At 40.0% G+C, this 18,032-nt stretch overlaps 1 protein-coding gene across 1 annotated transcript in view; it reads right to left on the bottom strand.

Moving 5' to 3' along the window:
- Positions 1-10,747: 10,747 nt before the first annotated feature.
- LOC122810764 (inositol 1,4,5-trisphosphate receptor-interacting protein-like) overlaps positions 10,748-18,032 on the bottom strand; it is a 36,301-nt gene continuing 29,016 nt past the window's right edge. Inside the window, exon 3 of the mRNA XM_044082328.1 lies at positions 10,748-12,740. Within this exon, the coding sequence (XP_043938263.1) occupies positions 11,507-12,740 (1,234 nt within the window). The 3' untranslated portion in view covers positions 10,748-11,506. The remainder of the gene's footprint in view (positions 12,741-18,032) is intronic.

Below are 18,032 nucleotides of genomic sequence, written 5' to 3'. Positions count from 1 at the left end.
TGTCAGAAATTTAGGATGCATGGCTAGGCTTAAAAAGGCTCTTGTGGTCATTTGCCTGGTAAACACTGGTGAACCTATGTAAGGTGCAAGTGTAGGTTTAGAGTTAGCAGAAATTAGTAACATAGTGCAGGTGGCCACTTTACTAATACCTGCTAAACTTTACCTTAGCATTAACCCTAACCCTACACTTCACCTTAGAAAAAATGCTTTCCATAACACTACCACTACTCAGATAAATTATTGCTGAATATGTGATGGTGCTTTGGATATTAGATATCAAAATGAAGCAGTTTATTCCATTTCTGTTTTTTTTTTTTTTTTTCAGTTTAGTTATTTTCTTTGCTGTGTTGATTTTTGAAAAGCTAGCATAATTTATTTATTTATTTGCAGTTTGTTTACCAGGACCATTGGACCACAATTAGCCCATTTTCAGTAGAGTCCTGGGGAGAAAAGCTCCAGTAAATACAAATATAGTAAATTACAGAATTACAAAATAACAACAATTACAAAGTTTACAAAACACTTAATGAGACATTAGAAAAAAAAAATACATGGTAACAACAGTTGCAATAAATTGCCATTTGATGGAGCAAATGCATGAAAAATCCCATTACAAACAAATTAAGGTAGTTTAAAGAATGCTTCAGGAAATTATGGGCTAAAGGAGGCTATTAGTAGATATGTTTGGTATAGAGAGAATTATAGTTAAGGATGTTATGTAGGATGAGAGCAAGAGCATTCCCATTGTGAGATTAGATGTGAGTTAAGTACAATTTTAAAGATAGAGAGACTGTTAGTGGTACGGATAAGAGGTGGGAGAGAATTCCAGTGGTGTACTAAGCAGAAGGATATATAGAAAACGTTTGCCTGGAGGGTGGGCAGGTTTATGTAGTTCTATTAGATTTTAGAAGTTAGAGTGAAGGCATCTGTTAGGAAGATGTATTTGGAAGGTAGAGGCAAGGGAGGGGCAGAGATAGGGTCTAGAAATAAGTTTGTGTGCTTGGATAAGTTGAACATATGTAAGATAATTGGACAGTTCAAGGCAGTTCAGTTGGTGCAGGGAGATGCAGTGACGGGTATTAGATCTGTGGCCAGTTGCAAATTTTGAAATTTTATTGCAACAGGAGGAGAGTTTTGATTTGAGGGAGGATTGCAGATTGGTAAGGATAGAGGTATCATACAGGAGGGAAGGGATGAGGTATGTGTTAGCAAGAATGAGTCTGGTGGAGGGAGAGATGAAATGGTTGTGGCAGTAAAGCATGCCAAGTTTCTTGTGAGTTTTTTTGATGTTTGCATGTAGATGGCTATCAAACTTTAGTTGGTCATCGATGAGGATTCCTAACAGTTTAGCAGTGGAGACGGTTTCAAGAGAAGTGGTATTTTGGCTGATGATAGAGAGTTTTTGTCTAAGTTGATGGTTTTAGAGGGGGGAAATATCATTAGTTTAGTCTTGGTTGTATTTAGTGCTAGATGGTTATCTAGCATCCATTGTTCTGTAGAGGAGAAGGCATCTTGGGTTAATTTTGTTAATGAAAAGGTGGAGGTTGCAGAACATATTGTTGTCAAGTCATCCGCATATTGGATGAGGTTTGCATTAGGGAGGGCATGGTAGAAGTCATTAATGAAAATATTGAATAGAAGGGGGCCTAGAATTGAGCCTTGGGGCACACCTGTGGGAGTGTTTAGAAATGGTGAAGTAGCTTTTTTCCACTTAACTGCTTGTTGCCTATTTGATAGGTAACTGGTGAACCAGTTAATAGAGGTGTGGGATAGATTCAGTTTAGAGAGCTTAGTAAGAAGAAGGTTATGAGAGATGGTGTGAAGGCTTTACAGAGGTCTAGGAGAAGGGTGGATACAATATGACCAGAGTTGCGGGCTTTGTTTACAGTTTCTAGGAAGGAGAGGAGAGCAGTGGTGGTGCTATGGCCTGGTCAGAATCCATGCTGGGTGGGAGTAAGAAGGTTATTTATAAAACAGGGTAGGAGTTGTAGGTGGATGCATGTTTTGAGAAGTTTTGAAATAGGGAATAAGATAGCGATGGGACGGAAGTTGGAGATATCATTATTGTTACCGCCTTTATGGAGTGGAATAATATATGCCTTTTTCCACAGCTGGAGGACATGGCATTCTGAAAATGATCAATTTATTAGGATGCAGATAGGGAAGGCAATGGCTTCTGAGGCTATCTTTAGGAAGTATGAGAGTATTTCATTAAGAGCATTAGAGCAAGGTTTCAATTTTAGAAGAAGTTTTTTATGGTAGAGATGGGGATAGGGTTCATGGAGAAGGGAGGAGGTTGGGAGCTAGGGGCACTGAAGGAGAAGGCGATGTGTGGAGGTTGTTGTGGGGATGCAAGGTTATTAGTGAAGGATGATGTTAGTTTGGATATGGAATCAATAAAGAATGAGTTGAATTGAGTAGCTAAATCTGCATCAGAAGAATTTGGGTCAGGGCAAGGGTTTTCTTTTTTACATGGGTTAAGAAGAGAGGAGATTCAATCCCAGATTTTTTTAGGGTTATTGTTGTGATGGGTTTGGAGAGTGGAGAAATAGGTTTTGTGGTCTGAGTTAATAAGTTTTTTTTTACTTTGTTGCGGAGTGTTTTGTATTCATTAAGGGATGTAATAGTTTTAGTTTTATGGTAGTGTTTCCAAGCTTTATCACAGAGTCGCATGGTGGCTAAAGTATTCTTAGTTAGCCAAGGGACAGAGTTACTTTTCATGCATTTTGTTTTCAAGGGAGTGAAGGAGTCTAGCAAGTTTAAGAAGGTTTTATTGAAGTAAGTAACAGCATTTTCCAGGGGTAAGGTTTTGAGTGTGTTCCAGTTGGTTCTTTTTAGTGCATCTGAGAATGAATTGGGGTGAATGTGTTTTTAGGTGCCGAGTAGAGGTGTAGGTGTGGGAAAGTTGTAAGAAAGAGGGAAGACAATGGGTGAAACTGGGAAGGTGGTCACCTAGCAGATCTGGAAGGGTACCACTATTGGAGATGTAGTGAAAATGGAAAACTTCAATCCAGTCTAGGGTACTACCAGAAAGGAAGTCTTTGGAAGGTCTGTTTGTGGAGTTAATACGTTGAGTGAAGTTATAAAGATTTATATTTAGGGAGTTAGTTGGAGATGGAATTGTGTCCCAGTTAATGTTAACATCTCCCAGGATTATAGTTTCATTAGTGTTATTGGTTGAGAGCCAGGAGAGAATGTCCTCAAGGATTGGGACATTGTCTTCAGGAGGGATATAAAGGCTGGCAATACAGATACATTTATGTTTGTTTACTTGAAGGAGGACTAGAATTAATTCAGCATTACCAGATTTGAAGCTATGTTTGGAGTAAGGGATGACTAAGAGGAATGAGGAGAAAAGGAGAGCAACAGCTCCACCTTTTTTATGTATTCTATCATTTCTGATAACACAATAGTTGGGTGGGGTCAAGTCTGAGTCTTTTATGTGCAGTTTAAGCCAGGTTTCAGAGATGGAGAGAATATAGGGTTTATTGTGGAGAAGCCAGGCAAGGGGGTTAGGCATTTTATTACATATACTCTGAGCATTTAATGCTGTGAAATGGAGGGATCTACCAGCTGAGAAGGGAGGAAGAGATGGGGAGGAAGAGATGTGTGAAGGAGAGGGGCCAGGGTTTGGGTGTATGTCCCCAGAGGCAAGGATAAGGATAAAATTGTGAATGTTGGACAATAAGTATTTGTTTAGTATCTAGTTTATAAGTTGCAAAGTTTATTGAGAGGGGCTTGTTATAGATTGGAGTAGTGTTTTTGTGGTAGGGTATAAGTTTATAGGTGAAGAGCATAATCATATTGAGGGAGTAGTGGTTGGGGGATATGCAGATAGAGGATTGTGTGTGCTGCAAAGAGGATGAGATAGTTGAGTGAAATGGGGGATTGTGATTGGCATAGAGAGGTCTGATAAGGTAGTGTAAGTTGGATAAGGAGATAAGAATTAGTATTTGAGTTAGAAAAGTGACTGGTTTGACAGACATGGTGGTTATAGTAAATAGATTTGGGGGGTAAGTTTGAGCTGAGAAAGTATAGGGACAGCTATATTAAAAGTGTAGATTTTGTGGAGTGAAAGGTGGAGGAGGGTTGGACTGGAAGGAGTGACTACGTAATTATGGATAAGGTGGATAGGTTAATTGGATGTGGATGTGGCTTACTAACGATAAGTGTAGAGGTACTGGGTGGAATTTGGGGGCAGGGTAGGGGAAAGGAGTGGGTACAGCCAAGGAGATGGAGGAAGAAGGTAAGAAAAATAATCAGTCAGTGTGGAGGAAATAAGCCAGTGGCTAAAGAGCATGCTCAAAGATAAGAGGGTGTACCAGAATTTAGGAATGTAACTCTGTCACTCCAGTGGACTCTTAGCTAGAGAAAATATTATTTTGCTTAGAATTAAATGTAATTGTATCAAAAGCTAAACAGGGGAAACTTATGGGACTGTCAGCTAAAAATAACACTTTTGGTTAGAAGTTTGTTTAACCTATCAATAGGCTAAACAGGGTCAACCAAGTGGGTTCTTAGTCAAAAATATTATTTTAGGTTGGCTTGCTTTTAATTCTAATAAAGCTAAGCAGGGAAATACATGGGTGAAGAAGTAATACTGGACTTTCATAAATTAATTGCAAGAATAAGAAAAGGATGACAATATGGTAAAGTCAGAAAATGGCCAGGAAACGGGGAAGACAATGGGGAAAAGGGGGGTTGCAGACGGCAGTAGGCTGCTAGTGAACACGTGGCTGAGCCCTTTACTGGGCAATATTACAAGCATTATAATAAAGAAAAATAGTACAGTTCTGTTACATGCACTCTATAATCTTTGATGAGAGGCTGTATATATAAAAAGGGGTGCAGTAGTCTTGTGTGATGCTACTTCAAGGACAGGGTGGTTCTTAGAGCAGTGGGGAGCGCCTGAGGAGGTTGGAACACAACAGAAGCTAGCTGTAATGGAGAATAGAAACAATGATTATTGCTTGATTACAAGTTCAGAGAGAAAGAAGATTAGCAACTAAGGACTTATTGACAAAGATATTCGTGAAATAGCCTGAAATGAGGTTTGCAAGAGCATGTGAGTATCTTGTGCAAGGGTTAGGAGGGAGGAAAGCGAAAGAGATAGTGGCTAGTGCTTAAGAAAAGACTAAAAAAAGTAAGTAAAACAGAGGAAACAGGTACTGCATGCATTTAAGGGTAAGATACAACTGGCAATAGATTTCACTCAAAATAGATGGATTACATTGTAAAACACCATGGCAAGTACATCAGCAGATACATCGTGATGAATGCAGTTACAAATATCAAATATGTCTCGACTTAATCCAGGTCGCAGTGTATTAAATACAGGTATATCCTGTGCATAACGTAAGTGCTAATGCATTTGCATTCCTATAAATCAAACTACACACACACACACACACACACACACACACACACACACACACACACACACACACATCCATATCCACATCTATCTATGTACCTATATCTATATCTATATAGAGTGAACCTTATAGAAATGCAAGTAGGTGCATGAGAGTGTGTATGCTTTCTTTGAAGGTTGGGGGCCGGGCTGGCAGCTTGACACTGTAAAAATCCACTGCCAATCAAGAGTAAACTAGTGATCTGATGTGGCGAACCCTAACTGGGAAAAGCCAAGAGACTTTATATAGATATATAGTGGATATAAAAAGTGTACACACCTCTGTTAAAATGCCAGGTTTTTGTGATATAAAAAAAATGAGCCCGCAATAAATAATTTCAAAACTTTTCCCACCTTTAATGCGACCTATAACCTGTGCAATTCGATTCACAAACAAATCTGTTAGGGGAAAAAGTATAAAAAATAAAAAACGTATAAGCTGGTTGCATAAGTGTGCACACCCTTAAACTAATATGATATTGAAGCACCTTTTGCTTTAATTACAGCATTCAGTCTTCTTGGGTACACACCTGCCATCAATTAAAGAGACTCTGATTAACACCAAATAAAGTTTAACTGTCCTAGTAGGATTTTCCTGACATTTACTCAGTTGCCTGCTACAGCAAAAGCCATGATACACAGAGAGCTTACAAAGCATCACAGGGATCTCATTGCTAAAATGTCTCAGTCAGGAGAAGGGTACAAGACAATTTCCACAGCATTGGATATAACATGGAAGACAGTGAAGACAGTCCTCAAAAGGGGAAGAAAATATGGGACAACAGTGACATTGCAGAGCACTGGACGTCCCTCCAAAATTGATGAAACGACCAGATAAAAAATTGTCAGGGAGGCTGCCAAGAGACCTACAGCAACACTGAAGGAGCTGCAGGAATTTCTGTCAAGTACTGATTATGTACTACATGTGACAACAATCTTCCATATTCTCCATATGTCTGTCCTATGGGGTAGGGTTGCAAGTCGGAAGCCTTTTCTTACACAAAAAAACATCCAGGCACTTCTAAACTTTGCAAAACAATGCATCAAGTCTCCCAAAAGCATGTGGGAGAATGTGTTATGATCTGATGAGACCAAGGTCGAACTTTTTGGCCACAATTCCAAAAGGTATGTTTGGAGCAAAAACAACATTTTGCATCACCAAAAGAACACCATCCCCATGGTGAAGCATGGTGGTGTCAGTATCATGCTTTGGCATTGCTTTTCTTCAGCTGGAACTGGGGCTTTAGTCAAGGTGGAGGGAATTATAAACAGTTCCACATACTAGTCACCTTTGGACCAAAACCTTCAGGCATTTACTAGAAAGCTTAAGATAAAGAGGAATTTAATTTTTCAACATGACAATGACCCCAAGCATATATCCAAATCATCAACAGAATGACTTCACCAGAAAAAAATTAAAGTTTTGGAATGGCCCAGCCAGATCCTAGGCCTTAATCCAATAGAAAATCTGTGGGGTGACCTGAAGAGGGCTATGCACAAGAGATGTCCACGCAATCTGACAGATTTGGAGCGCTTTTGCAAGGAATTGAGGGCAATTATTGCCAAGTCAAGATGCGCCATGCTGATAGACTCCTACCCAAGAAGACTGAATGCTGTAATTAAATCAAAAGCTGCTTCAACAAAGTATTAGTTTAATGGTGTGCACACTTATACAATCAGCTTATTGTATGTTTTTTATTTTTTATATTCTTTCCCCTAACAGATTTGTTTGTTTGTCAATTGAATTGTACACGTTACAGGTCACATTAAAGATGGGAAAAGTTTTGAAATGAGTTATTGTGGTGTCATTTTTTTATATGTAACAAAAACCTGGCATTTTAACAGGAGTGTGTATACACTTTATACACACACTCACACACACACAAAACACACACACACACACACAAACATATATATATATATATATATATATATATATATATATATATATATATATATATATATATATATATATATATTTGGTAGAATGTATAAAATATCAAATGGCTGTCATGTCAGCAGAAGTGCTTGAATAATCACATGATTAAAGAATACAGGAGATCATGGTACAGCATGTAGTGTAAATTGACCCTTTCCCAGCTGTTTTGCAATCTTAGAGTTGGTGTATACAAATAGAATGGGGCATGGTGGTGGGGGGGGGGTGCAGTTGCTCTGAAAAAAAAAATAAAACATTTTTTCTAAGATACTTCATTTTTAGTATTGTGAGATCAGTACTTAGTAGTTTAATGTTCTTTTTCTTTCAATGTTATAAAGTACCAGAACGGGTTTGGGTTTGTGTTTAGGTGGTATCATATGTTGTATAAGTAATTGTGTATCAAAGTTAGATAAGGTGCTAGCTGCATGTGAGTTGGTGTTTGAGTGTGTGTCTGAGACTGTCTTTTGTAGGGAAGTGCTGCAAAGTTTTTTTTTCTTTAAGGTAAGGTGCATGTTTAGAGTTAGAGGCAGAAGAAGGATGATGGTTACCTCATATTAGTATGATTGTGCAGGGAGGTGAAAACTGCTGCCTACTTTACTAATGCTTGCTGACCCAAACCCTGCCCCTAACCTTAACACCGAACCTCTCCTTAGAAAAAAATCTAGCCATAACTCTACCACTATTCAATCAAACCATACCCAATACTATTGTTAGGGACTTGAGTTTTTAATTTTTTTTTTTGGCTTGTTTTATTTTATTTATTTTAGCTGTGAATTGGTGGCAAAAGTAGACTATGTATTTCTGCAATTAAGTTAATGTAGGGATGTTTTTGTATTTTACATTCTGTATTTTGACGTATCAGTATTATGAACTGTTAACAATTAGGTATCAATGCTGTTTGTGCTGATATATTGATATGATGGTATTTTAAAATGCACATATAGATATAGCTATGAATATAAGTATGCATATAGATTAGATATACATATACTTATAAGTATACATACACAGATACACAGATACATATACATATAGAAATATTTGCTGATTTTCAAACACAGTTTTTGTAATGAGAGTATCTTTATTCATCCAAAGCAGAATGGCTTCCACGTAAGCTCTCCCTTCTCAATACTTGCAGTAGGTTATTAGGTATTTGTATGCCCTGGCAAATTAAGGATGCTGACTTGTCTGATGCCAGCCACCATTTGCATAGGAATGTGGCAGAGCAGAGGAACTGCTACTGCTTCTCATAGTGGCTTTACTTAAATTTGAGTTGGAGCCATAACCCAGCTCCCTTGTTTAACAGCATTGCTACAAGGCTGGGAAGACAATGATGCATGACTCAGGAAGTGTCTCCTCTCCAGGGCCTGAACAGAAATGACCCACATCCTATCCAATTTTCCATCATATCCCAGCTTCACCAAACACTCTGAGGGACCACCTACCATGAACACATTTCCCTCCCCTCCCAGGATAGGCATGCACATCCTCCTTCTCGGCTCATTCAGGTGCCTTAGCTGGTATCTGATCTCAGGTCGTCTGGGTCATAGTCAGGGCTTCATTGTGCAATGTCAGCAATGAGGCCAGTTTTTAGCTATTATACTACTCGGTGAAAGGCTTGTTAGCTGAGGCGCTGGAGTATTAAACATTTCTGAAGTTTATGCTTCTGCAGTTGGTGTTTTTCATTTTTTCTGTGCTTTTTTTTTTCAGTTTTTAGCTATTACTCTAATTCACTTTGAAAGCTAATGGTGCGATTTTTGTATCAACATGCATTTTTTGAAGAATAAGAGGTATGAAAATTTAAGTTCTATTCTATAGTTATGTAAAGAATCTCCACGGCAATACCCAGATTTGCTCTGAGCTACTGCACAATGTTACCTCCTATACTGATCCAACAGATATTGCCAATATACTGGCTGACAGATTTATTGCCAACTTTACCCCCCCCCCCAAGGACCAATCACAATACCAGTAGATTGCCAGGCACCCAGTATTACTGTTGCACAGGTTAAAACAGCACTGTCCTAGGCCAAGAATACAGCTTCTATGGAACCTGACAATATCCCTGGCTGTGCTCTAGATGAACTACAGAGTGAACTGGCACCTCACCTGTGTGCTCTGTTCAATCACAGCCTCACCTCAGACTTTGTCCATACCGAATGGTGCACTGCTGCAGTCATCCCCTCTCCACAAAGGAGGAGAGACTACAGACCCTGGGAACTATCGCCCCATTAGTCTGATGAGTCTGACATGCAGAGCTATGGAACATATCATCATGGACATAATAAACCAGGATATAGGGACTCTCCAAACTCTTGATCCCACACAGTTTTGTTTTGTGAAGGGTAGATTATGCCTACTCAACTTGATCAACTTCTTTGAGTCAGTCACCAGAGCTGTGGATGAAGGCAAGGTGGTTCATACAGCCTACCTTGATTTGGCCAAGGCCTTTGATACCATTCCCCACCCAGGAATCATAGAAAAACTTACTAGGCTAGGCATCAACCACTATATCACTAGGTAAATTGCAAACTGGCTCACAGATAGAACCCACAGTGTGAAAGCAGCAGACTTCACGTCTGACTGCTGACTAATCACGAGTTGAGTCCCACAAGGTTTAGTCCTGGGTCCTCTCCTGTTTGGTATATACTTCCCTAAAGTCCAGACCAACATGAAGGGACTCTGACTGACAAAGTTCACAGACTATTTCAAGTTGTGAGCTATTATTAACTCCCCAAATGATGTTGACATCCTACAGAATGGCCTTACTGAGACCAATGACTGGTTTCAGAACCATGCCCTTAAGCTCAATGCCAAAAAAAATGTGTTGTCATCCCCTTTGGGAAAAACATGGTTCCCATGAATTACCACATTGATGATAGTCCACTGAACACAGAAGGCGTTATAAGAGATCTGGGATCACAGGTTGACTGCAACCTCTCTTTTGACAACCACACTGCCACTGTGGTCAGAAAGTCCTTCTACATGGCACATGTCATTACTAAAGGTTTTGCATCCAGGAAGAAAGAGGTCATTGTCTCCCTCTACTCTTCCCTCATTAGGCCAGTTATCGACTATAATGCCTCATTTAGCATGTACCTCACTAGACACCTGCAACAACTGGAGAGGCTGCAAACGTAGCTCACAAAGAGGATCCTAGGCCTTAAACTCCAACTATTCTCTGTCTCATATCGCCTACTTAGAGGCGATCACTGCTTGACATACAAAGCCATGTCTTACCCAGCTCTGTTAGAAATGCTATATCTAGAGAAATCCCAATCCCTCCACACCACATGTCCCAGAGACCTCAACCTCATTACCACAAACAACAGAACGTACTGGAGGGGCAGGTTCATAACCTAGAGACTGCCCATGCTATGGAACAGATTTCCCATACATGTCAAGCAGAGCACCTCGCTGACCCTCTTCAAGAGAAATCTTGATGAGTGGATGGGAAATAGAAAATCACTCCAGTGGCTAAACTCAACAGAGGCGCTAGGAACTAAGGTTGGGTGGCACGATGCCAGGGTAATCCTATGGCTAGGCTTGTAAAGGCCCCAGGGCCATTAGCCTAGTACACACGTATGAGCCTATGAGCCTAATGTCTGGCATTAAATGACTGATAGTAATTCGTAGTGATTTACCAGGAAGCCAAACCTTTATGAAAAACAGAGTGAAAATACAAGGCAAAATCATCAGCATTCTGCAAAATCACAGACAGCTGAGAGCTGTAGTGGAAACCAATTAGAAAACTTTGGCATAAGAACTCACAGTGGATACTGGGTAAACATAGCTAAGCATCAGGTTTAGCATAAGTTCATCTCATGCAGGTTTATGGCATTTGCAGATACTAATGTCACACTCTTCGCAGAACCAGTTGAGCACCAATGCTGTAATATTGCCTTCAGGACTGTTGCAGGATTTAGCATGTACACTAGAAAACATTGTCTCTGACAGCATATGAAGTGATCAGTAGCCTCTCCCATGAATCTTATCATTACAAGGAAGGAACTGTAGGTCAGAGGAGGCAACATTACATGCAGTGGCTCCAATAATTAGCTGTAATAGTGAGAATGTACCAAAAAATGAGCACATTGTAAAAAGTTGCAAGAATAAACAGTGCATGAACACCGATAGCTTAAATGAAGATAAGCTATTTACAGGATTGGACAATATGAATTCTGAGATGGAAGTTCTTGGTAGATTTCATTCTCCATTGATTCAAGGTTGTGCTGTTTATTCAGCTGAAGATTTTGGCAGATTTCATTCACCATTGAATCAAAGTTTTTGTAAAGAATTCTCAACTGACTGTTAGCTTGAACTAATGTTTCACTCTTCATCTCAGAAAGTAAGTTGCCCTTGGAGTAGTAGGCATCAGAAATTACCTTTTCATTGAGAAGAGTTGTGTTACCCAGAAAGAAATGGTACAACTGTTTGTCTTCCAGACTCTCTACCAACTTCCTGATTAGTTCCAGCACCCTTTCTCTCAGACAGCTAGGCTGCCACTCATGAGGCCGATTCTGCTGTAGCAGATAAAGCCAAGCTGTTTTCAAATGGTAGGAGCTTAAACAAGAACTCCAGTGGGGGGCTGGAATATTTTTCCTCTCCTTTTGTTTTATGTACTTCATAATTTTCAAGGCCTGTCTATGACAAGAATTTAGAGGTAACGTTGATGTTTTTTGTACTATAAATAGCCTTTCTTGAACTGAAAAAGACATTCTCCACAAACTGTCATTAGAAGGGTAATAGTCTTCAGGAGATCCTCCATATGGCTTTGCCACCAAGTAAATATCATTAGTTTTAACAGCAGGAACCAAGTCAACAGAAATAGGTTTTTGCTTATTGATATTAATGTTAAGAGTACGTGCAGGGCCTTGTTGAGAAAAGGTGAGATCCATGTTTTTTTCTTTAATATGTATGACTGCTCTGTCTGCTAGGGACTGAAACCATTCACGAATTCTCTTTGGTGATAGATAGTCATTTGCACAAAATTTATCTTTAAAATCTGCAGGTCTTTTATAATATCCACCCTGCATTTCCATAACATTTTGTAATCTAATGCATCGAATCTGTCCAAACATATTCAGTATTGTTTTTATGTCCCTCTTGTCAGTACCAAATTCTGGACTCAATCTGTAGGGTAACGGAGAGCGAATAGGAATCATAAAATCAAACTCATGTTCTTCTCTCACCTTCAGCCCTTCAAAGGAACTGCCTGTCCCAATTATATCCTCTTCTATGACAGGGTCTCCAGAAACGCTGAGTTCTCGCATCTTATTCAGCAACCTCTTTACAACGTTCTCTGTCAGCTCTCTTTGCCTTTGTATTTCATCAGAGGTGAATGAGATCATGTCACTTAATTCCTGATAAATAACATTCTGCTGTACTGCACTGAAAAAAAAAGAAAACATTAATTAAGTAAAATATAACTCCATGGTTTTAGTTGTACAGTAGATGTTGTAAGAGACTAAAATACTTTTATAATTTATATGAACTTCATTTTCATGCTTTAAAACATCTCGGTTTTGTAATTAAAATAATTGTTTTAATCTTTTAGTTCCTTGACCAAAAAAGGGCATTAGATGTGCTTAGAAGCACTTTCAGGCTGCTATTCATAAACAATATATGCCGTTATTAGGATTGCTACACAGTGAACCTGAATATCATACTTTATACAATAGATCCCACAGATCTCTCTGTACACTGTGGCATGGAGACACATGCAATTGCTTACCTGATGGAGTCCAGGTACACAGTTTGTATTAAATGGAAAGCCACATGATAGTTTGCAATTCACGAAAAGGTAAATGGAAGACTATACTGAAAAATAGGGATGATAACCTAGAACATATTAATTTTTCACCTGGTTCCCACAGAATGATGTAGGTTTCCCATCATAACTTATATGAGCAATAGCATCACAATTTTCTGGAAACACATTTCCTGAAGAATGGGAAGGCATCATGACATCTGATGGCAGATCATGGGTTGCGATGCATGGAAGACAAATGCAGTGGTACAACCAAACTTGGTCTAAGCCAAAAGAGTAGCACAGCAGAGCTCTATCCAGACAAAATGGATGTCACACTTGAGCTCACCCTTAGCATATTATGATGCTGATGTGTTTTACTGCAGTCATGCTAACTGGAGTGAAGACTTTTATGATACTAACCCTGCTATGACTACAAATGTCTGTGGACATAAATTGTGCCTGCTTTAGAAGCAGGTACAGGTTTGAAATGGGGATGTACAAGGAGTCGTGTGTGTGTGTGTGTGTGTGTGTGTGTGTGTGTGTGTGTGTGTGTGTGTGTGTGTGTGTGTGTGTGTGTGTGTGTGTGTGTACATATAATATATATATATATATATATATATATATATATATATATATATATATATATATATATATATGGATTCCTTTCAAAACAATGAATTATCATAATGTCAACTCACACAATAGCGAGATGACTTCGGCAAAAATTTAAAGGAACGAACTCCCAGAATGGCGTATTTCATCTCCAGGAAACTAACCACTGAAAGACCATTTCACTGACACCCATTTCACTGAGAACAAATCACCTAAAGTTCATTTCACTGAAAGTTCATTAAGCCTAAAACTTATTTCACTGACAAGTAGTACTCTAAGGCAAATCAAAGGTATATGTCCTTTTCCCCACTGTAGTGCGAGCTTGGTGTTAGTATATATAGTTGGAGGGGTGGGAGGTACAGACCCCCACATTGGGAGGTACAGACCCCCACATTGGGGGGTGTAGCCTCCCACTTAATTTGGTTTTCTGTTGTCTGGCTTTGTTTTACATTATTTGGCAAAGCCCAACTAGGTGGGGGACTATGCCCCCTTATATATATATATATATATATATATATATATATATATATATATATATATATATATTTATATATACACACTATCACCAGAATCACACTACAGTGAGGAAAAGGACATATACATTTGACTTTCCTTAGAGTACTACTTGACAGTGAGATGAATTTTAGGTGAAATGAACTTTAGGTGATTTGGTCTCAGTGAAATGGTCTTTCAGTGAAGTGATACGAATCTATATATACGGATTCACGAGAATCTTGAAAAACTGAAATCCTGAATTTCAGTTTTCCAAAATGCTATGCCCGAAAGCTTTAAATCGCGAAACACCAGAAGCGCAAAATTTAAAATTGCGAACCTACACTACAAATACACCACACACACATACACATACACACAATGTCCCCCCACAATCAAACATACAATCCTACACTACAGAAAAGCAGGGGGGCAAGTGCCCCTGCACCCCCATCCCCCCTACTTTTGTATACTAACTCCAAAATTGCACAATCACACACACAAAGGTAACTCACACCCACACATTTCATAGCCCTTTACACACACACACACATCACAGCCAAAACACACACTAACATACATTAAAGCCCATAACCTATGCACATACATACTTACCTGAATTTACACCATTGACATACTGCAACACCAGAAGCTCCAAACTTTGGGATTTTGAATTTCACGCTTCTGGTGTTTCCCGACTTAAAGCGGTTGGGCACAGAATTTCGAAATACTGAAATTCGAGATTTCAGTATTTTGGGATTCTCAAGTGAACCCTGTGACGACCATGCCCTTGCCCAGCAATCAAAGAGCCTCAATCCTTACCACTAACACCAGGGAGGTCGTCTCATAGAAGAGGAAAGGATAACTAATACACACAATAAAGTACAATTTCCCTTAAGTGCACACAGAGATCACAGTCAATCTGGGTCTGGTTGCTCCCTTGCTCTACTGGTCCACAATAAAACTCCCTACTGGCACAGCTATAGGGTCCAGGTCTCAGCCTAACTGGGTAAGCTAGAACCTCCAGTACCGTCTTTGTCCAACCAGCACTTCGTGTCCTTGCCCAAGTAGCTGACACAACACACACACTTTGAGATAAGTATTTATACAACTTCACAGACACTCCTGGGAAAGGCTGACACAGATTTTCCAGCTGTGCCCCTTTATCCAGACTATATGGTAGTAATTACTGCCACCACCGAGTTAATAATATCAGCTACTAAAAGGCCCTTAAAAGGGTTTCCAAGTATTACTGTCCAATATTAATATCCAATGGTAATGTGACTATACAGTCTAAGGCTTATTGGAAGGGCTTAGACAGTAAACTCTATAAATATATAATGTACTCTAAAGCATACTTCATCTCTACACAAAGCAGCCACAGGTAGAAGGTTTTAAAAATATTTAATAACAAATAACTAAAACACAAGACAAATCTACTACACCACAGAGATATCTAAGAGTTCACAGATCACACTGAAACTTAAAATAATACAGTAGGACAAGTCTAGTTTCAAAGAAAAATACCTAATTAATCTTTACTAGCTTTAACTATTCCTACAAGATATCACAGTGCTAAAAACTTACATGTGAGCATAAGCAGTGTGCTGATAAGTTAGATGTGCAGATCAAACTGCTCTCTGGTCTCTTGTGAGAAATAGTATTTAAACATTACTAACAAACATGTCTCTAAGGCCCTCCCAAAATTAGATCACTTTTGACACTTAAGTTATCCCAGTATTCATATTGCATCATCTTAACACCTGGTTTGAGTTCTCAGGCCACAAAATGCATTATTTAGCAATCTAACACCTGCACAGAAACTTACAACAATACAAGACATTTCACATGTATATGCTAACAGAAACTAAAGCAATAAAAGCACCTTCCACATCTAAATTCTGGTCATAAACTTTAGCCTTAAAACAATGGGCATGAAATCTTCATCCAGATGCCCTCGGGCCGAATTCTAACATGAAAGGATACAACATGCTTCACTGGGCCATTAGAGTGCAATGTTGTCACATATTTTGCAGTTCCACATTTCACAGTGTTTTCTTACATTTAAAAACACAAGCCTGTATTTTACATTAATTTATACAGTTGATAGAATTTATTCTATTTACTAGGCTGGCAGCCTTCGCCCATATCTCCCCAATTGTCACATCTCTTCTCCCTCTGGGGATCTCAAGCAAGTTTTTCAAGTACCCCTTGAAAAACATTGCTTGAGAGTGTCAGGTGTATCTGGGTGTACCTCCCCCATTCCCTGTCTTGAGAGCCCATCTGCATTGACATTGCTACTCCCACTGCGGTGCTGCACTGACATATCATATGCTTGTAACCTCAGACTCCATCTTAGCAACTTGGCATTTTGCTGACTGGCTCTGTTTAACCATGTTAGAGGGTTGTGATCTGTAATCACAGTGAATTTTCGTCCATACAGATAAGGCTGAAGTTTTTGTAGTGCCCACACTATGGCTAGACATTCATTTTCTACCGCTGCATAGCATTCCTCCCTGGGTTGGAGCCTACCACTGAGATAAACCACTGGGTGCTCTTCTCCCTCTGAAGAAATCTGGCTAAGTACAGCCCCCACCCCATAGTTTGAAGCATCCACCTGCACAACAAATTATTTGCTATAGTCTGGACTGGCTAACACAGGGGGTCCTCCCAAAGCTTCCTTAAGCTTCTGAAATGCCTGCTTACATGCTGGGGTTCACACTACCTTATCTGGCCTATTCTTCCTTGTCAAGTCTGTGAGGGGAGCAACTATGGTACTATAATTGGGAACTAACTTTCTGTAGTACCCTGCTGTCCATAAGAATGCCCTCACCTGCTTTTTGGTAACAGGTGCAGGCCATGCCTGAATAGCTTCCACTTTGGCAGGTTCTGGCCTTATCCTACCACTCCCCACTCTATGTCCTAGGTAGGAGACCTCTGCCATACCTACCTGACATTTGCTCGGCTTAATGTTCAACCCTGCCCTCTGTAGTCTGCCCAGCACCTCCCTGACATGCCGAAGGTGCTCTTGGCAGGAATGGCTGTAGATATCATCCATGTAAGCAAGGGCAAACCCTCCTGCTCCTGCTAAGATACGATCTACCAGCCTCTGGAAAGTCGCCGAGGCATTCTTCATCCCAAAGGGCATCCTTGTGAACTCATACAAGCCAAAAGGAGTCACAAAGGCTGACTTCTCTCTAGCACTGGGAGTCAAGGGAACCTGCCAGTAACCCTTGGCAAGATCAGTGATTGCAAGATACCTAGCCCCACCCAGCTGCTCTAGGGCCTCATCTGTCCTAGGCATGGGGTAAGCATTTAACTCCGTGTGACTATTTAATTTCCTGTAATCCACACAGAACTTGTTGCTGCCATCCATCTTTGTCACCAACACCACTGGCGAGGCCCAGAGACTGTTGGACTCTTGAATCACCCCTAGTTCCAACATCTCCAGTACCTCTTCCCTCAGAGTCAGTTTGACTCTCTCAAACACCCTATAAGGGGCCTGCCTGATAGGCCTTTGGGGTCCTGTATACACCTGGTGCTGCACTAGGTGGGTGCTCCCTGGTTTCCCGGTTAACATGCCCCCAAACTCCTGCAACACTGCTCAGATTTCTCGAACCTGGGTAGGAGATAGCTGCTGGAACATTGCTACCCCTTCCACCGAGGTGTCAGCCCAAGCTTCACTGAGGAGATCAGTCCCCAGATCTCCCTCAGACTCCTCCTGCAATCCACTGCAAATGCTCAGCACAAGGGCCTCTCTATCATGGTAAGGTGTCATTATGTTAACATGGTACAATTTGTGCCCCTGCCATCTGCTGATCAGTTCC

Source organism: Protopterus annectens, chromosome 1.part1 (assembly GCF_019279795.1).
Source record: "Protopterus annectens isolate FY-2018-M chromosome 1.part1, PAN1.0, whole genome shotgun sequence".
NCBI classification, from domain to species: domain Eukaryota; kingdom Metazoa; phylum Chordata; order Ceratodontiformes; family Protopteridae; genus Protopterus; species Protopterus annectens.
This window is presented reverse-complemented; position numbering and strand designations above follow the sequence as displayed.